At 44.5% G+C, this 26,803-nt stretch overlaps 1 protein-coding gene across 1 annotated transcript in view; it reads right to left on the bottom strand.

Annotated features, from left to right (window-relative positions):
• The window catches only part of ABHD2 (abhydrolase domain containing 2, acylglycerol lipase), a 37,343-nt gene extending 14,511 nt beyond the window's left edge, over positions 1 to 22,832 (bottom strand). Inside the window, exons 1-5 of the mRNA XM_068203735.1 lie at positions 22,759 to 22,832; positions 12,958 to 13,038; positions 11,964 to 12,164; positions 2,085 to 2,260; positions 1,000 to 1,167 (exon numbers count right to left, since the gene is read on the bottom strand). Of these exons, the coding sequence (XP_068059836.1) occupies positions 1,000 to 1,167; positions 2,085 to 2,260; positions 11,964 to 12,157 (538 nt within the window). The 5' untranslated portion in view covers positions 12,158 to 12,164; positions 12,958 to 13,038; positions 22,759 to 22,832. The remainder of the gene's footprint in view (positions 1 to 999; positions 1,168 to 2,084; positions 2,261 to 11,963; positions 12,165 to 12,957; positions 13,039 to 22,758) is intronic.
• Between the last annotated feature and the right edge of the window lie 3,971 nt (positions 22,833 to 26,803).

Here is a 26,803-nt window from a genome sequence, read left to right as displayed (position 1 = left end):
TGTTTCCCAAAGAGGAGTATATTTAATAATTCTAAAATCAGCAACAAAGCATTACAGCCTATTTGCCTGCCAGACTTTGGCATCTCAAAGCACAGTATTTCTGTTTTGACAGTTTAACTGTTCAAGATAACTATTCTGTTAATCCAAAATCTAAGCAGTAGCTCAGCTAACTTTAAAAACATAAAGCCTAACACAAGTCTGCTAAACACAGAATTGGCAGGGTACCTATAGATACTTACAGTAAAGAGGGAGATGAGGGCTCTGAAGAGCTCAGGAACAAGCAGATTAGGTCACAGGCAAAGAGGCCCCATTCTACAAGGATCACATTACTCACCAAAAGGGCAGTTAAGACTAGCTGGAATCACCCTTCACACAGTTTCAAATCATTTATTCCTTTTAATTTCTAGGTTAAGGAAGACTTCCTTATACTCAGGGTGAGAGCCATAGTCATGGCAGTTAAGCACTACCACTTCTGTAGCTTTACTGTCACATGCCTGAACTGTTCCTGTTGTTGACTTGTGTTACATTCAGGAGCAAATCCTCACTTGTCCCTCCTAAGATATTAAGGTACTTTCTGGATAGGCTGGTACAAACTCCTCTCAAGTTGCATTTTACAAAGCCTCAGAAGTAGCATTTATCCTTGAGAGACCGGTTTGTTTCACATTCTGTGAAAATGGCAAATTCACTATCTCTAAAATCATTTAAACAGGCTCTGGGTAGGCACAAAAGGGGTTTTTTCCCCCCCAGAAGTTTTCTTACAAAAAACTGCCTCCTTGATGAGAACACACGTGTAAGAGCTGGCAGAAGAGACAAAAGCTAATTTAGTATTAGCCTCCTCTCTTCCTCCCATCTAAGTTTAGTTTAGCTTTTAAGAAACAGCACAAAACTGTTCTGGCCCCACTGGGGTACAGCAGTTCTGTTATTCTGAAGGAGGCTGATCAATCCCTAGAAGTTTCATGAGCGTGATAATAAGTTCCCCAGGTGCCACGAAGTACCTACCGTACGTGAACATCCGAGGTGAGGTGAGCTCAATGTTTGGCAGGGCTCCCAGGTGATTCAGGACAGCACATCTGTACCCATTTTTCTGGGCATAGTCAACAAAGGTGCGGATGTACTGCTTCTCACTGTGGTTAGCAATCCCCGGGCAGATCACCATCGTGACATCCTCTGTGCTCAGAGAGAGAGGGAAGTTAAGTAAATGTCACTTCATGCAAATTAAGAGAGTCAGAAGGTTGCCATTTCAGATCCGTGGGAAACCACCTACCACAAGCAAGCTAGAATTCCTACTAGTCTGCCAAAAATCCTCTATGGGACAGGAGACCAGCAGCTCTAGTGCTACAGATGGGAACAAGTAATTCATACTATGGGAGATGAACGGTTTTTAACTTCAGAGAAAGCTGTGCAAACAGTTCTCCTGGAACTGCCTAGAGACCCAGAGTACATTCTTCAGTCTGAAGGACATTTTTGATGTTACACATGTTCTGCCTTCTGACAGCCTGTTGTGACTGGGATGTGTGTGGAAGCTGTGGAGCCCAGCACTCCAAGTAGACTGGTTATGCTATTTCCCCCCTCATTTCCCCTCTAGAGCTGGGTGTAATGCAGATCTTCCAAATGTAGCTCTGCTAAACACAGACATTCTGATCAGCTGACATTAACCATCATCTACTTTGTGGCTAATCTAATGATATTTGATCTGCTGACACTGTTCGCTAGTTTAACAAGATATCATTTCATCAACCAAGAAAGTAATTGCTGTAATTCAAGTAAGCACAGTAAATTACATTCAGGATTATCATATGCACTTCAAATTAACTGTAACTCTCATGTGCAAAGCTCCAACATTACCAGCTCTAGCAACTGAATTTTTATCTCGTTAGAAAAGCACTGCTCACAGCAATAAAGAAAACATTAACTGTTCTAGTGCAGCATTGTACCATGAAGAAGATCTCAACACTGACAGTTTTAAAAAAGAAATCTGCTCTTTCTGAGGGCCAAATGGGAGCCATGGGCTGTACCCTCATCTGTACCCCAGAGCACAGAATCAAGTTTAGCAGCTAGATGCAGCCAGCAGCTGTTGGACTGACCTCCAGTGCAGTGCTCAGAGCATGGCTCAAAGAGATCAAAGGTGGCTGTTGCTCCATCTGGCATCGTCAGGTACTTGCGAAGTCCATGTGGATGTGGTGATCTCACTCTCCCCATTTTTCCATAAAGAGCTGTCTGGATATGTCCACTCTTTCCCCAGATGAGGGGTGGAATGTACCTGAAAGGCAGTAATTTAATTGCTTACCCCTGCTGTGTTAACGAGCCCTTGAGAACACATCAGCACTCCCATAACAAATCTCACCAGCTCCCAAGCACAGTAACAAATATGCAATTGTTTTTGCTCTGACTGAACTGGCACAGCAGTGATCTTTGCAGCCTTACACAAGAGGGGAGAGACCAAAACACTCCCAAAGCTGAAAAATCAGCACCGATGGCAGCAGCAGAAGCCAAAACCCAGACATTCCCTATATTGAGATGTTAGAGGAACAAATGCTTCTCACTAAATACACAGAAGCCTTGTGGCTAGGTGAGATTGGGAGTGTATGTTGCCAACCAAAGTGACCTCCAGAACTGTACAGTGCTGTAAATCTGTTTTAATTGAAACACTGAAGCCTCCTGGGTTGAGCCACATGAACTTCTGTAAGCACTTAACTGTACAAGCCAGTGGCAGAAACAACAGGATTCACACCAAGTTCCAGAAAATGGAAAGCCCCAAGACTTGCTAGTTGGGACCATTTTACACAGAACTGCTTTACTAAGTTAAGCAAAGAGCACAGAGCAGGTTGATTTTGCCTTTCAGAATTAGAAGCTGGGACAGTGTTAAGAGAACCAGTCAGACCTGACCAAACTCCACTGAATAACAAATCCCTTCCAGTAAGAGGGGTGAGTCTACCAATTACTTATATTTATCAAGGGTATATTTAAAGCTATGTGACAAAGCAGATTGTCTCTCTTTTGCTGGCTTAGAAGCCCTCAAAAAAGATATGTGAGAAACACAGCTATGAGCTGGAAAACATTGAAGACTTAGTTATCTGATTTTTTTAGCACAGGCAGAGCTGCAAGTGGTTTAACAGGAAACATACTGTGCCCTAGCACCACCACCATGTGGGCAAGTCACCTGGTCACTCAGCAGAGGAGACTGAGCCAATGCCTTGAAAAAGAGAGTTACATCAGCTCTGAACAGGAAAGCATGAATGATTTATTGTTGAGGAGAACAGCAGTCCCAAGGGACACACTTCCAATTAAAGAACCGTGGTCTTTGGTGCACAGACCAGAGTATCCAGAAGAAGCTTGAGAGCTTCTGACTTCACCTTGGATCCTGAGGGATTAGCAACTCCCTCCCTGTTGTGTTTAGGGCTTCCTGCAATTATTCCTTTTGACTTTGAGAGAGCATATGAAGCAGAGATCATGTTCTTCCCTGTTCACAAAAAACTAGGCAGCTCAGGACTCAAATTTACTACTAAAGCCCATAATCCACTAGAATGTGACAGGAACCCTACCTTTGTGCTCTGACACCACCTATTCATACAGCTGAGCCTTTCCCCATGTGTCATATAGGCAACTCCCTCCTCTTCCACACACTCCTTAAAAAGACTTCCTATCAAATAAAAACTACTTAGGGTTGTTTAGCAAGACAAGAGCAGCAGTATGGCCTCTTTCTTCCCATTCTTTTCCCTCATCAATGAGGGGGACTTCTTACAGTCAAAGCAGCACAACAGTTCACTATAGTTTCACTCATTCTTGCACCTGCACTTCCCAAAGAGCTCCAAAACAGATTTTTGGAGAAACAGATATTCCTTCAATAAAGGCTGCAAAAGCTGCCAGCTGATGCTCACAACCTCGTAAATTAGCCCTCAGTGCATTCTGGATTTGATCACTCGGCTATAAAGCTTTTCAAAGGATCCAGGCAAGGCCAGGAGCAGCATCTCAGCCCAGCATCTCTGCACTGGGTCTTGCCAGGCACAATGTACAAGTGGGCAGATTCCCAGCAGTGACAGAGGCTGGACGAGCTCATCCTCTGCAATAGCTGCCAGAGGTGGAAAGCAGCCAGTGGGTCCATTCTCACAAGTCAGGGCAGATATCCATTGGGATAGGGCAGTCAAACTAAACCAGGCTACACAAGAACTACACATGGTTCTGCTCAAGTCATAGCTCAGTGCAAGGGTTTTGAACACAACTATTATGCCAGATGGAAGAGACACTGCTCTCCTAACATAAGGAAAAACAGCTGGCTTCACCCCAGTCATTTTCTGTACCACCAGTTCATATCAGTAGCCACACTCCACATTAGACAGTGCTTGACTGGTTTTCTGTCTTTTTTCTTCCACAGACATCCTTTACAGATAGGGTTTGCTAGCACCTTCTGAGGGGACCTGACAAATACAACCTATAAAAAGAATTTGCAGCTCTTTTAGAAGAGCCTCATACGTCAACATTGCTTCAGGGTTTCTAATCTTGGGTGAGAACATGCATTGGAAAGTTTTGGTGATTCTGCTTCCATTCAGTGCTTTTCAAATCAAAGACCATCCCCAAGTCATACCCTATAGGGCTAACAGGAAAGCAATTTGTCCAGCTATAGCAGCTAAGTTATACAGCTATAACTGATTACTGCTACCATGAAAAAAAAACAAAAATCAAGTATCTCTGCAAGCACCAATCCTATCTTCTTGTTTAATCTACAGTTCAGTTTCCAGCTATAGGTTACAGCCATCCACTGGAAGAGATGCAGCAGCACATACCACAGGAGGTTGTCAAAGATGAAATTAGAGTAGTCTTCAAAGCCTCACTGCTACTATGGAGTTTAAACGAAGGCAAATGTTTTCAAGCACGCTGCTTCCCACAGCCTGCCTCTTCAGGTCACTGATGATTTCTCTGGGGAAAGAAACCCCCAGACCCATCTTTGCATAACCCAGCTGAAGGTTACCCAAGCACTGCTCTGCAATAAATCAAACCTTTATACTGCTTTTACAGGCAAACAGCACATGCAGTTTCCTTGACATCTTTTTTTATTTAAGGCAGGAATTCCCCTCTGCTCTATCCATAATGATGGTCAAGTGACAAGTACAGTTTCCACATTTCCCTCAAAGCTGAAACTGTGAAACCCTATGGACAAGGGAGCGTTCACTGTTGCTTCCCGCAGAAGGCACAAGTGTTTGAGTATCCTATAGACCAAGTAAAATGCTCAGCTTATCTTTTATAATGCTAACTCCAGTCAGCTGCTTAAGCATCACTGCCTGCAGCAAAAATGGCTCGTGTTAGTCACTCTGCATGTAACTGCATTCTTTTAGATAAATAGTCAAAGGCCAAGCTTCAGCATCAGTAATGTGCATAGTACTCTGATGCAGAGATTTGTAACTGTCACCGAGGCATTAGGTATATTTCTAGTTTGCACCTAAGTTTTAAAGCAGCTGAAGCTCTGAAATACGTGCAAGTGTTCAGGCAGAAGCTTGTTATCTCACCAGTCTTTTTGTTTAGGCCCATTAGCCTTTAAGCAACAGACCTGTGAGGCAAAATACATCCCTTAAGTATCCAGGCTCAGGAGACGGAACACCATATAACACTTTAACAGGGAAAAGGAAGAAAGCTGCCCAGATAGTACAGTTCTTGTATTATCAGTGAAAAACTAAGACAGATTGGAATTTACCTTACCAGACTGATGCAAAACCAATTATTTCTGTTTACCAAGACCAGTTGCCAATCTAACCTACTACAAAAGCCTGTAAAGCCTTGACAGTAAGAGTGATTCCTCTCTTTTACTGAATTCAGGTAAAATCTGTTCTCAGCTGAGGACAAGGTATCCTTATAATCTGTAGCAGAATCAGACATACGATCTGCTTGCCACACTATTTCTGTTGACCCTCCATTTTGCTAATGGGCAAATCTATTTTTGAAATCTTCATGTGACTTTTATGCCTTTTGCTGAGACAAAGTCTACAAGAACTTCCAAGAGCAAGTACTGAGCCTAATGGTGCAAGACAGTACAAGGCTGAAGGATGGGTCCTCTTTTTATACAGGGTTTGTGTGGACTTTCAGCTTGCTTTTACTAAACCCATTCAAAGAAGAGAGCATGGAAAGACCTCTTCAGTCCTGAAGGTGCATGATATTACACTGGTGAGGGAAAAAACTTGCCAGGAATTGTGCAAAAGCCTTTACCCTCTGAAAGGACAGCTCAGATAAATTTTACTTGAGCCTGTTAAGTGAAAAGCAGTTCCAGAGACATTTCTATCCTGAACCCAAATGAAAAAACCTAACTACCCAGTGCTGATAGCAAGAGCTAGAACAGATTGTTTTGTAGTGAAGTCAACATTCCTCCTGGGAAACAGCTGAAAAGAAAGATGCTTCTCCAAAACAACCATCCTGCAGACAGAAGAGCATGTACTCAGGGCATTCTTCTTGTGGTTTACCTTAAGAAAACAAGCTCAGCTGGATGCAACACAGCGAAACACAACCATGCAGACTGAGCAACGAAGTAGTATTCAGTCTAAGGAGCATTTGAGTACTGCCCTTCAGATTTTATGCTAGACCTATAAATACTGCTAAATTTAACCATGTCTTCCAAACAAGGGCCCTTCACTCAAAAGCAGGTGGCTTTCCTCCAGCATTGATAACATTGGAAGAAAAGCATTCAAGGGCACAGCAGACTTTCAACTCCTTCCTCTGTCTGCTATAAACTGAAGTGGTTCTGAAAAGCAGTGTACTGCAGAGATTACTCCAGCACAGCATGGAGATGGTTCAGTACCTATTCCTCAGTGTCCTGTTCCAGAGAAGCTGCTCCCACTCTTGTCCTGGACAAGAGTCCAGGAACAAACACCATGTCCATAAGCAGCATATCCACTGTTATGCAATAGTGGCTTATGGTGACAGGAGCTGAGCAGTGAACACCAGCCAGGAGGACCTCTTGCCAAGGCCTCCACATGAGGACAAGGACAGCATAACAACCACCCAGACAAGCATGTACTGATAAAAAAATTCCAAGGGAAAAGTTGTGTTGTACCAAAAATGGAGATTTTTTATTTTTGTGAACCAAAAACGGCTTCCGAGCTTTCTCCAGACACAAAGGCTTTTAACTGATTCATTTCCCTGTTTTGGTCAGTTGCAATAGATTGCAGGCACTCTGAATAAAGATAAATATTTAAAGCAGTTATGTCTTCCAGTAACCAGCCCTGTAACTTCCAGTAACAGGACTCTGCAAGAGGAGGCAGAGAGAACAGGCCTGGGGATGGCATTTACTTATTATGGAAGGTCACTTACATGGCCCAACAGGTACAGAGTTCACCACTCTTAAGTGGCTAGACTGAATTCACACCCAGCTACATAAGTCTGCTCACCAGTGTTAGTGCTTGAGCTCCAAACCTGCATTCCTCACATCTGGATAGGTGGCTGCCCACAGTGCTCAAGAACAAGACAATTCCTAGGTCTTCCCAAAAATTTCTCCTGGTGTTTTAATATTTAAAACAATTCCAGCATGTGATTGTAGATTAAGTTTAGTGGCTCTCAGGCAGTAGATTATCATTTTAGAGCACATACATAATCCAGTATGCAGGAATTTAGGAAAGCAGCAGCTGTATAAGCAGCTCACACAAAGCACATAAAAACTGTGCTATTTTTATTAGCAGGCATCAGCATTCAGGTCCTCAAAGATGTGAAGTGGAAGTTCAGCAACAGGCTTATTTCTGGAGCATTGCTTCATTTCATCTGAGGAGATTAACACTTTAACTCTTACATGGCCTTTATGTGCACCCTGGATACTGATGGTGAGAAAACAGTCTACAACTTGTCAGTGTCAGGATATTCTAAGAACTTTTGCCTGCATTACAACAGGTAAGAGATTATTTTTCCCATTTACAGAGCAGCTTAGAGGTATTTAAAGAATGCTTTACAAAATTAAACTTTGTTTGAGCCTTGTCCTTTATTTGATGCTAGGGAAAGCAAATTGAATTCCAAATCAAGGAAACTCAAAAGTTTGCAGGGTTTGACCCTCGACCCCAAATATGTAGAAAGCAGCTTTTTCTGCATCAGCTCAGCTAGACTGCTCAATGTGATGAGGACACAGCAAAAAAAAATTGCAATAAAAAAATTAAGCAAGTTATGGAGCTTCCACATTCCCCGAGTCTCAAAAAAGAAACAAATGGAGTAGAAGTGTTTGTTTGCTGCCCACAGTACCTGTGTGAAGCCAGAACTATTTAAAAGTACAGACTGGCCTCCTTGGTTAAACCACCTCCTTCACCATTTAAGAGGCTTTTATTTAGTCAAGTGCCCATCACACCCCTCCTCCCCCACCAGTGACTACAAGAAGTATTTTAGTCCAAACAAGACATGAGGATTTACAGCACTTAGAATCTTCCTGACTGATAAGAGCTGGGGAACACAAGGCTGCTGCCAATGCCACAGCATCCAGCAAAAACTCAGACCCCCGAGGCTGCTTCCTCTGCAAGGTCAATGCTTCAACTTACCAACAGGGAGCTGCCATTCTCCTCTACCTCTCAGCATGTTCACTTGCCAAAGCTTCAGGGGTAACACTGTTCTTCTAGTTTATAATTCCCCTGGAAGTGTTCCTCCCAGAGTAAAACACCTAGGAGTTGACAGGGATCAAACACTGCTTGCCATTAGGGGGAAGAAAAGAACACTGAAAAGCTTGAAGACAGCTTTTCTGACTACTCATCTCCTTGCATCTAAGAGAAAAGCAGTGACAGTGTAAAAGAGACTTTGGTACCAGGCAGCCTGCTCACCCAACATAGGTTGGTGTGCAAACAAAGGATAAGAAGGATCTAGGCTGGATCTTTGACAGTGTTTACTATCAGGCTTGACAGTCATTTGCTTCAATCTTTTGAGGAGCTTGCCTTTACTGATGATAAAAAGTGTGCAGACGGCAAGGATAATTATTTTCCATACGGATGACGCGTGCCACATCTCTACAGAAATAAAGATACACACACTTTGTTAGAATAAACTGTAAACAGCCAAAAATGTCTAGCCTAGTGCAGCAAGCACTGGCCAAATTTACCCTCATGAATCAAAGAGCCAGCACTGCATTTCTACAGAAATAAGAGCAGATGAAGGACTTTCTGTACCCTTTTGAAAGGCAGGAAAAGGACACAGCTGCCACCAGCAGTTTGGCCCAAGTGCTCAAGGGCACCAATAGCTGTGCTGAATTGCAAGAGCTTCCATATAAGCAGCAGCAATTTGAATGGAAAATTCAAAAATTTGAATGGAAAAGGGTCTAATTATGCTACTCCACTTGGTAAGCCAAAGTACAGAGCTGGACAGGGTCAGAGCAATGGAAAAAGAGGTAAGACAACATAAGCTCTAGGAAGACCGATTCTCTTGCTTCCCAATGTTTGGTAGATATGTAGAAAGTTTCTGGCAGTTCCCAGAACTGTAAAAACCAGTACCAACATCTACAAGTACAAGGTACCTGGCACACAGCCATCTGAGGCAGCTTTACAATTCAAAGTTCTTAAATTATTCATCCACCACCACTTGGCTTACTGAATGACAATGCACTGAATTAGACCAGAGGTGAGGATTGTGCCATAAAGGGAAAACAAAGTCCAAAAGTGTTTACTCTACGAATTTTTAAACATCGTCATGGATAGCAGAAACAAGCAAAGTTATTCTTTCTCCCTGCCAGCCTGCTTTTCACAGCAGTGCCCTCACCCCTTCCTCCCTTTAAGCAGGAGCTGAACAAACCAGGTCTGAAAGTCAGCTCACAGCTATGAACACTGCTCTGCACAGAAGAATTGGCCTTATAATAGATTTGACAACAAACCCAGTCCTAATGTAACAGAAGGGATTGCTGGGCTACTTATTTTGCTTTCATGGTAGAATCTGAAAAGAGCTGCTTAATCAGCTTTCCTAACACTCTGAATAATTAGCAAGTAATCAAAGCCTTGCAAGATTTTTCGGTGGAGCACTGCACAAGCTGTTTTCACATAGCTTTTTCCTAATTATCCTACAAACTGTTTCATGCATAATTGCAGGAATTTAAATATATTTGTCCCACTGTAGTCTTCCAGGTGACTTTCATGCCTAAAGACAGGATTTCTTTGATTTTTTAAAAATTTCTATATTGAAAAAAAAGTCTGATAACATCACCAGAACAGTAAAAAGAAATAATCACAAATACATCTTAGAGCTGTCTTCCCTGTAAACTCTTTCAATTCCCAACAGCAATTATATTCCCAACAGCCCTGTCTTCCTTAACAGAGATATAGAGGTAGGAGGACTGAATATCTACCTATTGATACATTTTGTTCTGGTTTGTTTCAGCTGAGTTTGCTTCCTTTTGTCATGGAAGTCTTTCAGACAATATTTTGCCCAAGAACCAGGTATTGGAGATGAGTGCTACAGTTTTCAGAGAAGCTGGCAAGCCTGAGCTCAGCTGATCCAGAGAAAGCAAACAAATCAAACTTGCACATGATCAACACAACACCAGGGGTCTGCAAGCAGCTCATCACTCCTGTAATTAATGCACAACAGATGCCTAAATACTGCTAGACATGTTTTGCATTTTCACTCTTTTGGGAATGCTTTGTTCTCCAACTGAAAGTCAATAATATGGCAGTGCCAGGAGCTTGTGCAGTGAGAACAGAGCTGAAATGGCAGGGAAATGGATGCTAAATTAGCTTACAATCCATTTCCAAAGACTAGCCTGATACAAGTATGCCTTCAAGCCTGGTAATCGGCTTCATGCTTGCTCCTTCAGTGAGTAGGGACATGTCATACTGGAGTGCAGCACTGGGACGCCAGCTACCTGAAGTACCAAGTAACTCAAACCTCCTCAATGTATTTTTTAGGAAAGGAATTGCTTTGCAGTTAAGGCAGTAGACATAATCAAGAATCCAAACACATTTATGTTACCACTAGCCTGGACTACATCACAGAACCCTCTCTGGGTTCCAATCTCAACAGATAATGCTTTGTTTCCTCTAGAAGTTTACAGACCCCATGGCCTAACATCTGATACCTTATGTAATCAAGGCACCTAACACAGCACTGCTAAAAGCCTCTCATCTCCCCTAAAATGACTATCCTTAAGTCAGCTTGACTTTTGAGATCCAAAAGGAAAGTTCATGCAGCTGCACTAAGTACTTACTTCATAATTGATGTACTTAGAGCTTCTAAATAGGACTTGCAAGTTTTCGAAGCGATTGCAGAAGAGAAATACTGTAATCAAAGTCCTTGTCCCTCCAAAGCCTCATGAAATTGTACTAAATGCTTGCTATTATTGGAGAATGTTCTTGGTGAAGCTAAGGGCAGCTGCACTGATTCTGGAGGTCTTGGAATGGAAGATCAGGGATCAGCCTGCTCAAATTCAAATTGACCTTGTGTCAGCTATCTAAGTGTATTCAACAGGCTTAGAACTGGCCTCTGTGTCATTACTTTATTAAACTAGTTAGGATGTGCTCTACCAGTAATAAATTTCATTAGTTTTCAATCAACTTGAAGTACTTCAGATAAGAGCAGGCACTTTAAAACTAATAGCCAACCCTGTGTTCATTATAAGGGTACTGACACACCACGAAAATGTTTCCTCCCGTGAGTCCCAACAGATTCTTTCCCTAATAAAAAGGAGTACAAGAACATGAACAAGTGCTAACTGCATCCATCCCTCCCCCACTTCCACAGACAGTGGGCTGTTGGTGCTGGTATAGTATAATATCAGCAGACAGCTTCTATAAAGATGGACAGGTGATGACTTTTTCCATGTATCTGTGGAAAACTCCACACAACAAGGCTTGGTCATAAATCCAGGTACCTGAGACAATAAAGAAATGCTTGACTTAGAAAAGATTTATTTTAGTAAGAGTATACCCTGACATTCATTTGAACCCAAGTCCATGAAACACATGAGGAAGAATGGATAAATACAGCTCTTCTTCCAATAATACAGGTCAGCATGGAAAAAATACACCACTTACTCTTTGGTCAAAAGCGGGCAGGATTTGAGTAGAAAGCGAGCCAAAGCAGAGTCCTGGTAAATGAGTTCAGGAGGGGCAGTCGGGCTTTTTAAATTCAAGCAGCGAACAATAACATACAGAACAGCAGCAACTGCAGCTAGCTTCACCCCATCAAACACTGCTGGCAGCTCAGAGGTTTCCAATATTGCACTCATTTTCAGCCTGCAGATAAAAAACAATGTTAAAGCTTTTAGAAATATAGTGTTGGATATGAATATCAACTGTCATGTTAAATATACAACTAAATTTGTCAGTCAACACTGCCAGGAAATCCCAGCATACCAACTTTTAAGTTGGAAGAAAATTTAGTTGGTATTGTTCTAAACACTCTGACCAGCAGAAGAAAAACTGGATGATCAGCTTTGAAGGAGACTTATTCCTAATCAGTGCTGCCCTAGAACTGAACCGGTGTCTCAGGTATCAGCAGCCAGTCAGTGAATGCATGCAGGATCCTGGCCAAGAATACCCAGGTCAAACAGAAGCTGGGTGAAAAGACAGGCTATAAAGGCACCTTGGCAGCTTTGGACTTGTGTTCCTTCACAGGTGTACAAGCCAGACTTGAAAAGGAGCACCTGAAAGAACTACTGTGTCAGCTCCTCAGCCTGAGTCCTGCAGTTCCATGAGAACACTGGTACTAAATCCTGCCTGCACTTAAGATGGTCACTTTATGTACTGGCATTTTCAGCATTTCTTTGTATTCACTGTGGTTCTGCAGCTGAAGGACTAGATGAATATCTAGCCTTTCAAGGGCTTCAGAGTAAAGGAACAGAAGCAAAGAAGTATAAAGAATATATCCTTCCAGTTTGAAATCAAATTCTTATACTGATCCAGCTCATTTTGAACATACAGTTCAAACAGCTGGCTGCATTTATTATTGAAGGGACAGATTTTTCCCTGGGTCTTTCCTAAGTAACATGGGTAACCCAAGTAAGATAAGTGACAAGCAAAGTCTTACCAATTTCAATTTTCTTCAAGCTAGAAAAAGTTGCCAGTCCTCAGCAGACTTGTCACCGATCCACGTGCTGTGTGAGCTACCCTGTGGGGGGGAAGCAAATTGATTATTACTGATCAAGCTGCATTTCTCAGCTGGAAAGGATGAACACCAATTCATACAAAGGTCCCATCGCAAACATGGCAAGCTATTTGTGTAGTCAGTCATAACCAACCCTGATCCACCTGCATCAGAAATTCATTGCCAGTGGACAGCTTCCAGACTAGATCACTTGCCTACAAGGTATTAACTCATCTGCAGTGTTGCAAATGCAACTTCACAAGCAGAGAGACTTCATCTCTGCAAGACAGCAAGACATCGTACTCTGAAAACCCTCCCAAATCTCTTCCTATTCAAAGGACTAGGATTAGCAGGATACTCTTCTAAACGCTGCAATATCTACAATGTTACTGAAGCGTGAAGCCAGCCTGAAAGAAGTTTCTGCTACTTTTACTCTGGCTTAGCAAGGCAGCTCACTCCTACAGATGGAAGCTTGTAAACAGTCTCTGCTTGTTCCCACACTTGCTTTTTGAGATGTTACAATATATCACACTTCAACACCGTGGGAGCCACAGGAGGCTCAGACACAGCCACCTAATTAACACCAGTGCACATGCAAGAAGGCTTGTTATAAGAATTTGATGATGCCAATAAAAGAGAAAGCTTTCAGCCTGTGACCATACAAGTGTAAGCAATACTTGCTGTTAGAGCTGCCTTCCCACAGGCACAACAAATCGATGGGGACTCGGAGCTTCCAGGAAAAGCTCCAGAACTGTCTGCTCTCTACCACAGCTGCTGCTTCCAAATGGAAAACACACTATCAGGGCAGAGCATACCAAAGCCTTACTCTTCTTTATAGCAGGAGTAAAGAGCCTCAGGAGTACTTTCTGTACTCAGTGTAGCTACACCAAACCCCCTTGGAAGAAAGCACGTGTGACATCAGCTATTGACTAACAGCATGCTGGAAAGCTCCAAGTTTCTGCCACCACAACCATCTGCATAGCAGAACAGAATGAGGGAAGCAGAGACATTTAATCTTGGACAGCTCTTCAGCTCTTGTTTTCCAGTTCTGAGCTTCACAGTAGAAGTGAGAAGATGGGCCACAAAAAGCCTTCTATTGTTCTGCCCAGAAATTGCATGGGCATCATGAGAGGAGTTCAAGTACAATGTTTAGCTGTAGGATGTTATCTCACATCTTGACTTAGTAAGCTTTCACCAACACTATCAGTTCTGTAGGAGACAGCAGGCAAACAACAGCAATGGCTTCACCGGGGAAGGTACAACGGGCTGAAAAGCAGACCAGGTTCCTGAACTCAAAGACAATCAGGTGCTCAAGCAAAACTCCCTCATATCAAACTCCCAGAAGTTCTGTTGACATCTTCCTATAATTGTGTTATTCAGAAAATTAAGAGGCACTAATACCTGAGACCATCATGACACCTGGATTTTAAGCTAGTTTGTTGTTTACAACTTTCACCTAAGTGAATTTAAAACAAAACTGAACACAATTATTAGGATTTTGTATTAGTGACTCAGTATAATTAATCCAACTAAACCCTATCTCCCTGAGAATGTTCTCTCCCATATAATCTTCATATTACAAACACACCACATCTTTTCTGATACTTTTCTATCTCATGTTAGCCTGTCACTCCCTTAAAACGGCATACAAGTTTGCCATTACCTTCAGAAAAATCAGCTGTTGGTAGGCAGGATTGTGCTTTGACACTTATGAACTAGCATTTTCCATTTTAGACAGTCTAAAACACACATTCAGAGAACCTACGCCACAAACATGTGCTAGAGGTTTATGTATTTGTCAAAATCTTTACCCAAAAGCTCAGATCAGCCTGTAGATGTAACACAAAGCTGGCACTGCTTCAATTGCACAGCTTCCTGCAGCGATTATTTAAGCAGTGGGTCCAGCCCATGAAGACTCCATGCCCCATGGATTCAGCTGTGTCACTTGAGGCACTTCCTCTAAGTCTGGTATTTCTGAAGACCTAAACAGACCAGTCTCAGCCAGGGCAGATTTGCAAGGGCTGAGTCAAGGCACTCAACTCTAAAATTTTAAGGGTTTATCTTGCTAAAATGGATTTGAGCTTTGCCTCTAATCACCTAGGACAAATGTCTCCCTCTTTAACCAGCTGGGATGAGGTCACCTTGCTTCTGTTTTGTTAAATCCTTTTGGCATTGACCCAATCAACTTGTTTGTCTAAACAAAAAAGATAACCACAGGGTTGAGCCAGACAAATTTTAATCTAGAATCTCCTCTAACTGGGCCACCATTAATCTAAATGGACAAACATTTGGCTTTTTCTATATACAAAACATTGGATTCACTTCTGGGAGGCTAGGCAAAATTACCAAAAAGCATACACTGGAAGCAATCAAGCCTTTCCATCCATCAAAGCATTTGAGATCCACATTGAGGAACTCAAAGCAGTTGAAGCTCTTGGCCCCAAGGATGTTATTTTGAAGCATCTTCATTGCACAATTTAATTTTTTTTCATCACTTACAGGCATGACAGCCCCAAAGACCTGCAGGCCTCGAAAGCAATGTTAAATCCCAATTTTAAGTGAGGGATAACTAAAAATCAATCACAGGAAAGCAAGTGCTGGATTTGTGGTCTTTTAATTTGCCCTTTCATCACAAAAAGCTGGAAATCATGCTACAGGAAACATTTCAGCATTGCTGTTAACAGAGTGCACTTCATCTGTACAAGCATAATGAGAAAAGTCCCAAGTCTCACCCTTTCCAGACAGAAACAGATACAAGTACAACAAAAGCCAGCAGAGCTACAGCAAATTCTTTATGTAGCCTTTCAAGAACACTGGGTTCTTGGAAAAGCCATCATCAAAATATTTACTTGTACAGTAAATTAATTCACAACTATCAACAAATCCAAGACCTGTACACATTGCAGTTTCAGGTTTCCTACGGAAAGGAAACTTCCAGAGACAGAAGTCGCTGTGACTCAACAGGGCATGCACAGGATTTGGTAGCTACCAAGCTTTACAGCTCCTCCACCCACAGAAACAGAGTCTGACTCTTCACACTGGAAAGCCAATATTAAAAAAGCAAAGATACTAAAGGAAGCCATTCCCGCAGGATCCTCCCCCCTCAGGGCTTTTAACAAGCCATTGAAAGCCTGGCAGACTCATTTATTTCACTGAAGCATTACAAATGCTTTGGGCTAATACAAGGATGCAGCTCTATGGAACACAAAGAGCAAAGGCTTCTTTGAAAGGGGCTCCACTACCGAGATGTGCTATTCTCCATTACATGGACTGAAGAATCTCGAAGGAACGCCATTTCCAAGAAGGGCAGCTTGGTACAAAAGCCTCACGGATGCCTCCCCACCCCTCAGCATTCTGGCTCACTGATGCTCTCAGCTCAGCTGGATGCCACAACACTGGAAACATGCCTGGCCAACAGTGAGAGTCTTTAACCTTTCCTATTCAGTGACAGCTTACCTAGCAGAGCAACACTCTTACCCACTAGGACCCAGAAGAGCCAAAGAGGCCATTTCTGACAGATTTAAGCAGGCAGACTTTATTAACTAATATATCAGACATTTCTTGGACTGGTTCCATGTATTTTAGTGTCTATTTGGGAATAAAACTCTGAAAACAAGTATATCAGACAAGAGAAAAGCAAACCCACCCTACTTTAAAGAGCTGTGCCTAGGTCGACTGGGATCAGAAATAAGGTGGGTTTTTTTCCCACCTTTTTAAGGAGGAAGGCTGAAGTTAGTTCTTTATGGAATGTTTCCAGGAAATTAATAATCTTTAATATCAGCCAAAGCTAATGACTTTTCTGAAAGATACACTGCAAAACCAGAAGGTACAGGCTTATCACCTCCAGGTAAGATATTTAGAACCACAATATGGGGAAAGGAACTTCATTAAGGAAAGGGTAAAAGTAGAGCACTGCATAGTTTCTTAAAGACAAGTTTTATGCCAGCATATTACTCAAATGTCACTCCAAGAAGTGCATGGTAGTGTCACACTGCTGAGCTTTCAGTAGTTTAAATGCAGAGGATGATGTTTAGAGACCATCCAGATGAAGATGAATCCACTTGAGAAAGGTTCTGAAGCACATGTCCTGATGGGAAAGGCTGCCAGACTAGGCACTGGAAGACAAGCTACACAAGTACACAACCTGTGTAAGAGGACCCACGAAGAAAGCTTCAAGCTTTATTGCACAGTTCCATATCCTTTTTCCCAGCACCCATGTTAAAAATGCCTTTGTTTTCATGGCAAAGTGTTAAGTCTAACCTGCTTTGTTCCCTGAAAATTACAGACACAGGTATTTTAGGGCCACACCAATACTATGCCTCATCAGCTTATGCACAAAAACCAAGTCATAACACCACTTATCTTGAGACTGGCATCTACCCAGCCCAAGCTCACCCAGTGCAGAACCTCCCATTACCTTCAGTGTGGCTCAGAGAACACGTCAGAAGCAAATGCTGGGATCTTGATGCATCACTCAGTACTTCTGGCCATTTAAAAGAGCCAGCTAAGTCTCAGACCTCAAAGTACAGAGGGTAGAATTAACTGAGCACTTCAGGCACTTAAGTTTAGGGTTAGATGTGGCCATGAGAGATAAAGTGCAATCCTCAGGAGTTTGGCAAAGCCCACCACAGGTTTGTTGTCCAACATGTGACAGATTTTATCTCCAAATAAAGAAGGCACACTGACATGCCCCATCACAAGGATGCTTAAAAGAACACCATTCGGACAGCCTATTGAAGTCCTCAGTACAAATCCCTCCCAGGCCAGGATTTGGCTGGTTGGCAAGTACAGAAACTAACAACTATTGTTTACACCCTGCTCTAAAAAAAAAAAAAAAAAAAAAAAATATTCTTGGCTGGTGCCTTCACTGGAACTTGACCTTTTCATCAGTTACAAAGTTGGCTCACACTAAATTTAGAGGTACTGTGAGGTTACAAGGACAAAGTTCATAGCACAAGGAACCATCAGCACAGTCAGAATGACAAGTGCCTTGAACTAGAGCTTTTTACCTTGCCCTTGAGGAATTCTACACCTTCAGAGCAGAAATGAAGCATCTCAGAGGGCTGGGTGTACAGCCCAAGGCAGGTTGCTTAAAAAAGCACCCAAGAATAAATCTATAGCCAAGAGAGCCAAAGGCTCTTCAGCACTCTCACTTATCCAAGAATGCTAATTTACAGTCAAATAAGCCTTGTTTTTGACTTCCTTCTAACTAGAAGAACTGCCTTTGTTTCCCCACAATATCATCTTAACTAATCAGAAATAGTTCCATTTCAGGACAGGCAGCTTTTATACACTAGCTAAGGTTGCTATGTAGAGTCCTTGTTACATCACCTTATCCTGGTTCCTGTTTGTGTCAAATGGACTGAAAACCTCTGCATTGGCTTTTATTGCACACACCTCATGAACATGATTAAGACAGGATCAGACTCTGACTTTACAGAAATCAATTAATTGCAGTAGTCAAGTAATTATGTTTGCTGAAATAACATGAGCCTTTCCTTTAAGATAAGGTGCAGAGACTTGGGACTGTCTCCCCATCCACTACGTTATGTAACTACAGGACCTTGTAGAAAAGGGCAAGATAACTTTTAGGTACAGAGAGAAATGCTGGGTAACACCTTTGCACAGTCTTACAGCATTAGCAGGTGTCCTTTGCCTACCACATAACTGTGCCAGGGAGCAGCGTTAAGCTCCAGGGAAGAAATGGAGTACACAGACTGTAGAGAACACAACAAACCATGCTCAGTAGTTGAGGGAATGCTGCTGGAATCAAGCCACACTGAGCTAAGTGAGCTAATAAAAACTGCATTATAGACCAACCCTCCTCAAGGAAGTCTGCTCTATTCCTTCATTATATTTTGAAGCATTATATTGTTAAAGCCTCATTTATCCTCTGACTGCAACCCCTCCATTCCCACACTGCCACAGGGCTCAGCTGAACATACTGGAGGAACAGCTCAAGGTCCAAACACACCACAGTTGTTTGCTCAGCTAGAGGGCTGAATAAGTGGGGAACATACTCCACACACAGCAGGGAGAGGCCACATATAACAAAGCACAACAGAGGTAAGAGAACTTCATTTGAGAACAGTCCAGTACAAGCAGCCTGAAGACCCCTATATTGAACAGGATGAAAAGCTGAGGTGCTGTTTCACTGAGGTCTTTAAACACCTTGCTTGCTTTGATCCCCTGATGAGCAGCTCCTCTCCACAGGGGAGCAGAAGATTTGCAGAGTCATTCTCTCACAGCCTGCCCATGACAGATAGAAGGCTCGCACTAGAGGAGTAACATCATTTCACACAAGTAACACTGAAAATGAGGCAAAAACCTTTCAGGACAGAACAACTACACAGCTACCACCACTGCTGAATACTTGGGTTCTCCCAGACTGCAACTAAAAGAGAGGTTTCGGAGCAGTACAGCAGTCACCAGCAATTCAGTGTGCAAAGAGCTACACTGTCCTCTCTCCTGCTGAATCAGTGTGACAGGCTAGGGGTATTACAGGCTCGTATTTTAGGACATTTTGTCCTTATCTCTTACAAGGAGGTTCACTGTAAATGACTCTGCATGTGCTTTTTTTACTTAGTACAACCCTTCATATTCACATATGCTCAACCAACACTTCACAGAACTTGGTGTTCCAGAAAAGGGAGAGCCAGGCTTGAACCCCCTCTGCACAAGCTTTTGGAACCTGCAGCTCTACACAAAAGTATCTTTGAGGATGCTTTGAGGCAAGTTTAGAAGCAGGACAAGCTATTCAACAGCGAGCCTCTAAGCAGCAGTCAGTCCCTTCCTATGAGGAGCCTGTACTACACTTTTTGAGTACTTGATGCCCTGAATAGGGCTGTAGCTCAGTTACCTGCAAATAAGACATGAGACATGTCAGAAAAGTTCCGTGTTTACAGGAGCTCAACACACATTAACAGAGGAAGTTGTCAACGTCATTTGTTTTAGTCAGACTGAACCCATGATAAGGAGAAATGAAAGCATTACTCAACAGCAGAGAGAGTAATAGGCAACAGCACTTGGTCAGCCTAGAGATACAGATAAAACTCTGTTCTCTGCCAAGTCTGGCACTGCTGTCCACTGCCACTACCTTTAAGAGCTCAAGCTCAATGATGTTTCAAGCACCTGGTTTGTACTGAACTGCTTTGCAAAGCATTTTCAATTACTGCTGCCTGATACTGGCAGAGTAAGGCTGGCAGTCAGAGAATCTTTATTATTAAGTCAACTGAGGGAGCTGAAGGAAAGATAAGCCCTTGGGTGTAGAAGCCTTCCTAGAGCCAGAAAAGGCTTAGATAGCTGCCCCACAGGGTACCATCACTGCCACCCATATATGCTGGGCAAGTGGGGCTTTGCTTCTCCACAAGAAGGACAGTGTACCCTTGCACACTGAAATGAAATCAATTGAAATTCAATCAATCAGCTGAGTTTGTTCAGATGTTTAACTGCATATAACCTTAAACTTTGCAAGATATATAGGCAGAAGAAGGGTAAATACTTGCACAGAAGTTCAATTGTACTATAGCACATTAAGAACAGCAATTCAGAGCTGTAACACATTATGGAACACATTCTTCCAGAGAAACTCAGAAGAAGATGAAGACTCCAAAGTACTAACAAATCACAACTGTTTAGGCTTCTGCTGAAAAGTCCAAGTGACTAATTTCAGGCTGGTCTTTGCACCTTTCAGTAGGAATTACAAGCAGCCAAGAACCCAGCCCTTACACTCCTACGAGAGACTGAAAAATCCTGTTCTTAGTTAGCTTAATCCAAATTTTGGTACTGCCAGAGCTGGCAGTGTGAAAGCCTGGATCAAGAGGCAAGAGTTGTGGATGAAGAAAGGTAACAGGACAATGTAAATCAGTAGCACCCAGGCATTTCACTGCTCTAACCATTTCCTATCCTACACCAAATCCCATCTGGAGTATGGCTGGAAAACATCTCCATATGCCTGTGTCAAGGTCAAAGGGTGTTATTTTGCCATCTTTCCTTCCCAGTGCCACATCCCAGAAAAACTCTTTCAATCTGTTAATCTCTGAGTTTTCACATGACAAGTTTAATAAAGCAGCTTTATGAAACACTAAGAGTTTAAGCTGTTATTCATTCTCTGAATAGAGAAATGCAGCTTTTACAGGAAGAATAGAACAAGCTAATTTTTAAGTTTCATCAGAAACAGTTCTGCAAGATAGGTTTTATCCACATTCTCCACATCTTTTCTACACCTAAAAAAGACAATCTGGCACAATCTTCGGTTAGCCTCATCTTCTGTGCAGCTAATTCACCCAGTAACACAGAAGACCTCCCATGCAAAAGCAACGATTCTTAAGACTAAGACAGGAGAATGGAAGAACTGAAACATTAGCTTTTATTTCTCTTCTCATGTTCTTCCTGTTCTTACTCTTGACTTTGAGACCAAAATAAGTGATGTTTAGAATAAGAAGAATGGCTGCATGTCCACTGATCTAAGAAGAGACAAGAGAAGCTATTGAAACTTCTCTTGTGATATGAGACCTAAGCAAGCACCACAGAGAGGTGACTCATGGAAGATAAGACAGCAACCCAAGACTACTCGTCAATAACAAAACTGCCTGCACAGGAAACACACATTATCAAAGAAAGTCTAAAAACAAGATATCACAAATGCAAACAACTTAACTGAATGCTCTATGGACACCACATCAGCAGGGACTAGAACACGTCAACCTAAGCAATATTATGAACATGGCTGAGCATGATAATAATTGATAAATGAGGCATGTAAGATAAACACACTGTACCAGTTAGCTGACTAACAAGACAGGAACATTTGTTACAGGAGGACACACCAGTGCTGTGAAAGCCAAAAAGCAATCTAAGGGGCTGACAGGAATCTTTATACTTGCCAGACCAGTGACAATTGTTCATCAACAATAAGAGGAAGCTGCTATGAATTCTCTAAGGGAACCTACACGAGACTGAAAGTAAAGAAAGCAATCCCTCCAGCCACAACTGCATGAATAAAGCTGCTCCTAACATACCTCTGCAAACAAGTAAGCATCAGGTGAGAGATCTCAGCAGGTGTAACTCATCAATTGTGACAGATACATCGACATTTCTGTGCTGGAGGAGATTCACACATTACACCTGAAGGTGCACGATGGAGCAGAGTCCCATGACACAGGGTAAAAAGCAGGTACACAGCAGGCAACAAAAGGGGGTCTGAAGCTGATGCAAGATGCTCGTGGCAGGGTCAGGACCTTGGAGCGTGAGCACCAGGGAAGAGCCTCGTTTAGCAGAAGCAGTATGACCTGACAGGGGCACAATCCTCCTGGCTCTCATTCACGCAAGGAGCATTCTCTGCTCCGCACCCAGCTCCCGAGCGCATCCCAGCTCGGCCTTCCCTCCCAGCGAGCACAGGGATGGATGGGACGCGCTGCTCCCACCGCGGCTCCTGCCCGGCACAGCCTCGCACCCCCAGGCAGCGAAGGTGGAAGCTGTCACCGCACCGCCGCCTCCCAGAGCTTCCAAGGCCGGGGAGAACCGCGAGGAGACCGGACACTGACCGCCACCGCCCCACCGAGGACCATCCCCATCTTCCCCCGGGCAATAAACACGCGGGGCCGGGCGTGCAGACGGTGCGCGGCAGGACGGCGGCTGGGCAGGGACAGACCCGGCCGCGGGGCAGCCCCCCAGGCCTGCCGAGAGGAACGGGAAGGAGGCTAGGCCTCCCCCGAGCCCTGCGGGAAGGCGCGCCCACCTCACCTGCAGCCCGGCCGAGCGCAAAGAGCCCCGCGAGCTCCGGCCGCCGCTCCCGCCCGTCTGCCGCGGGCCCGCCGCCCGCTGCCCTTTAGCGGCCGCCCTCGCCCTCCCATTGGCCACCGCCGCGCCGCTTCCGCCCAGGCCCGCGCGTCGATTGGTCAGAAGGCGAGCTGGGGACGGGCGCTCCATCAGTGACGCGCGGGTGCCATTGGCTGGAGGAGGAGCGGGGGGCGGGACACCGCGGGTCCAATGGCTCGGGCGCCTGTCAGTCGGGCGGAGGACGCTGATTGGCGGCGGCGGGCCGGGGGCGGGGCTCTCGGCGCCGGCGGGGACAGCGGCGGCGCGGCCATGACAGAGCGGGGCCTGGGGCACGGCGGGGTGCGAGGCTGGGAGGAGCCTCAGCCTCAGCCGCTTCCTGCCGCCAGAGTCACCGCCCGCGGCGCGGGGGACGCAGCCTGCGAGCGGCTCCAGCTGAAGAACACGGTTGCTCCTCAGTGCCATGGAGCTCGGTGGTCTTGAGGACTAAAAATCCCTCCAGGCTGCCGATGAGCCGTGTGCTGTACCGGGTGCTGGTCATATAATACTGCGATTTTTAGAAACAGGATCTTCGAGCCTTAGAAATGGTGGCTGGGCCCTCAGGAATGGTGGCTGGGTTTGTTTGGGGTGGGCCCACAGGCCAGCTCTGGGTGCCAAACGCTGGGAGCAGCCCTGGGCTGTGGCAGCAGCAGTGAAGGGCCTGCCCTGCTCCCTCCGAGTGCTCAGCATTGTCCGCCCAAGTGGGGTCTGTGACTGGGACAGCGAAACCCACTCCGAGGGAGATGGATCTGCCCCATCTGAAAGGCACTAGGAGGAAAATAAATGATAAGATAAAAAACTGTCCACAATACGATGTTTATAAACCGACTCTTTTTGTATCCTTCCAAAAGAGCCCTGTGTTACGTTGCTGGTAACATCAACCATTCTGAGTTGTGTTAATGGCTGCTTTATATAACTGGATGGAAAAATCCTTCCTCTCATTTCAGATATTTTAAATGTTTCCTCTGTTTACTGGGTGTTGGAGCTTCCTACGTGGAGAAAGCTCTCAAGGAGCAAGTCACATTTTCCAGGGCGCTGTGTACGTGGAGAGATGAGTAACTGCTGTAGCCTGAGTCACAGGGGAGGAGGGAGCTCTGGGTAAGGGCAGAGAGGGAAATTCTGGAATGAAGGTGGCAGAACAAACAGCATCCTCCTCTCTCCACACTTGCTACAGGTGTGATCCCACACCACTCAGTTAAGCAGAGCTGTATTCCTTATCTTTTAATTAACCTTGTGAAAATACTCAGGGTTTATGGTTGTTAAATTTGTCGGTGGCTCAGCTGGGCTGAGGTTTGGTGTGTCTCAAGGCAGTGAGTTATGCTTGTGATCAAGTTAACAGATAGGCTTGGCAGATAAACATCCGGTATCAGACTCAACTTTAGGTATTTGAGGAATGTGTTTGAGGTTGATTGCAGAAAATTGCAGTCCAATTGATTCCAGGTGTACCTTAGCTCTTTCACCATCTGATCCAGGCAGGAAAAAACAGATCCGGGCAGGAAAATACGCCTCCATCCAGAGTTGAGCCTCCAGGCAAGGCTTTTATTTTAAGTCCTTGAGACTGTTGGAGATTTCTCGGACTTGAGAGAAGCTCAGCTATTAAAAGAGAACATTGTAACGGACCTGTCACAGAACAAAACAAACCAAACTTGCTGCTCACTTCTTGCTGAGGAGAGGTGAACACTGAAGAGGTGGCAGCATAAATTTACAGGTTGCTGTGGCAGTGGGAGCCAAAATCCTGAGCTGTGTTTATTGCAAGGAGGGAAGTGATGTAAAAGGTGCTGTGTCTCCAGAAAGGGAGGGAAGAACCACTGCAAGTCATTGGTGTTTCACTCTGGGCAGTGTTGAGGGGTTCCAGCTGCACCTTGCAGCGTGGGAGCAGGGATGTCTGGGAGGAAGCAAGCACATTTGGGAATGCAAATCCGACTTTGGGCTGTTAAAACAGCTGGTGAGCTGTGGCTTGTGAAGGAAGCTGCGCTCCCTCTGAGTGTGTGGGGAGTTGCTCTGGCTGATGTGCTGGTGGGCTCTGCTGGGTTGCTGCTGCAGCAGCCGCGTGTGCCCGTGCCGCGCGTGGAGCGCTCTGGCCCAGAGGCAGGAGCAAGGCTGTGGCACGCACAGTAAACTGGTCACACTCAGAAAATGCCATCTGAGCAGGAGCCTGAGCCATCCCCAGGAAGAGTGCTGGAAGAGTGCTGGAAAGAGCTGAGCTTCATTTCCAGCCTTCTAGGGAGGGATTTAGGTGCTTCAGCCCAGCAGATATTTCTGCCTGCTGGTATTGCTGAGAGGTGGGATGGGAGTGTCCAGGAACACCCCAATGCTTTGGAGAGAGGAGGATCCCTCTCTGAGCAGTGTGGCTACTGCAAAAGTGGACAAGTGTACATGTTGGAAACTGCAAGCACAGGAAGAATGCAGCTTTGCCTGGTGCTTTGGGTAGGCAGTTACCTCTGTACAGAGAGGCCAAAAAGAGACTAATTAAAATCCCACCTTTTAAAATGCAGCAATTGGAAAGGTACCAGGCAGAGAGAACTCCACGTGCTGCTGAACCAACCTGAGACTCCCCCATGCAACACCGTGGTGACAATCGCCTTTTGTTCTTCATATCCCTCTCTCTTTTGGCTGTTGCTGCCACAACTCTGAACTCTTTTTCTGCTTCATTTCCCCCAGCCCAGCTTTTCTCCTGCTCAGCAAACCTGCTGTGTGCTGAAGGACTCCTGCAGACTTTGCACCCCTGAGGAAACCTTTTTGCCAGAGGAAACATCAGGGTGTTCATCTATGGCAGTGTGTAGCAGGAGCAAAAAGGAAAACACCTCTTAGGCAGGGTTTGATTGCCAGCTGAAAATAAGCAAAGTGCCTGTCAGTGACATGTGAGCACAAAAAAGCTTTGCAGACGAAAATAAAGGCAATGCTTTTCCCTCTTCTCCTGCTCTGCCTTCCCTGCAGTGCCAGTGAGGCTTTGGCTTGTGGGCTGCAGAGCCATGCTGTTCCCGAGCCTGTTGGATATGGAGGCACAGTGCTCTTTGGACTCTTAGATATTTTCTGAAAATGGTGTCTAAAAGAGTAATGGGCACTTTCCAGAGCTCTAAATAGACCAGCCTCTGTCCTGAGGAGTTGGCAACATATGGAGGCAAGTGCCAGGGATGGGAGAACGGCTGCATCATACAAACCAGCTGGGGAGGTGGCACGTGGCCCACCTGATCAGTATTTTTCCATCACATTCTCATTCAGCTGCTCCTTGCCAACTTCCAGCTCTGTCACACTCCTCAAAAGCTTCTACTCTGGGTTTATTTAGCATGCTATTTATTTCCTAATTATAGAACTGAAGTGACTGACCTCAGCCCTTCTGGGTACTGCTCTCCACCTTTTTGCCCCCTCTAAACCATAGACTCTGGTCTCCTCTAATGGCTGAAGGCCATTGCTAGAAACTTTATGACTCATTTTTTTTGTTTTTCTCCCAAACCCGAGAGGGCTCAGCCTGCTTGTACAGAGAGCATCACTTATCATTTCAGAGCAGATGGGTTATGGCATTACCAAAATCTTTAGGCCAAAAGAGAAAAGCCACTGAGCTGAGCACTTTACCAGGCTGTGTTCTGCTGCTTCTGTCCACAATTTCCCAGCAGCCAGCTCACTGCTTTTATCCTACATCCAGCCACAGCTGCTGCCCAGAGGAAGAGGTTTTGAAAACCACTCCCTGGCATCAGCAGTGCTACTGGTCCTGCTTTTGGTTGCTTCATGTGCTCCATGGCACTTGAAACCTGCCTGGCTCCACAAACAAACTCAGTGGTCTGGGAGAAGGATCCATCTGTATCTCCCTGAAAGGAACCTGTGCCACAACACTACGGAATTTTCCAGAGAGTCTGGTTAGGTGAAATTCCTACCTTCAGGATACCTTCTGCACCAAAATCTGCCAGGCTGAGCAGACCTGTTCCCTGCAGCCACCTCTAATGCCGTCTCTTGTTCACTTACAGCTGTTTCTGCC

The sequence above is a fragment of the Anomalospiza imberbis genome, chromosome 13 (genome assembly GCF_031753505.1).
Source record: "Anomalospiza imberbis isolate Cuckoo-Finch-1a 21T00152 chromosome 13, ASM3175350v1, whole genome shotgun sequence".
NCBI lineage: Eukaryota > Metazoa > Chordata > Aves > Passeriformes > Viduidae > Anomalospiza > Anomalospiza imberbis.
Note: the sequence above shows the minus strand (reverse complement) of the source record. Positions and strands in the feature narration are given on the sequence as shown.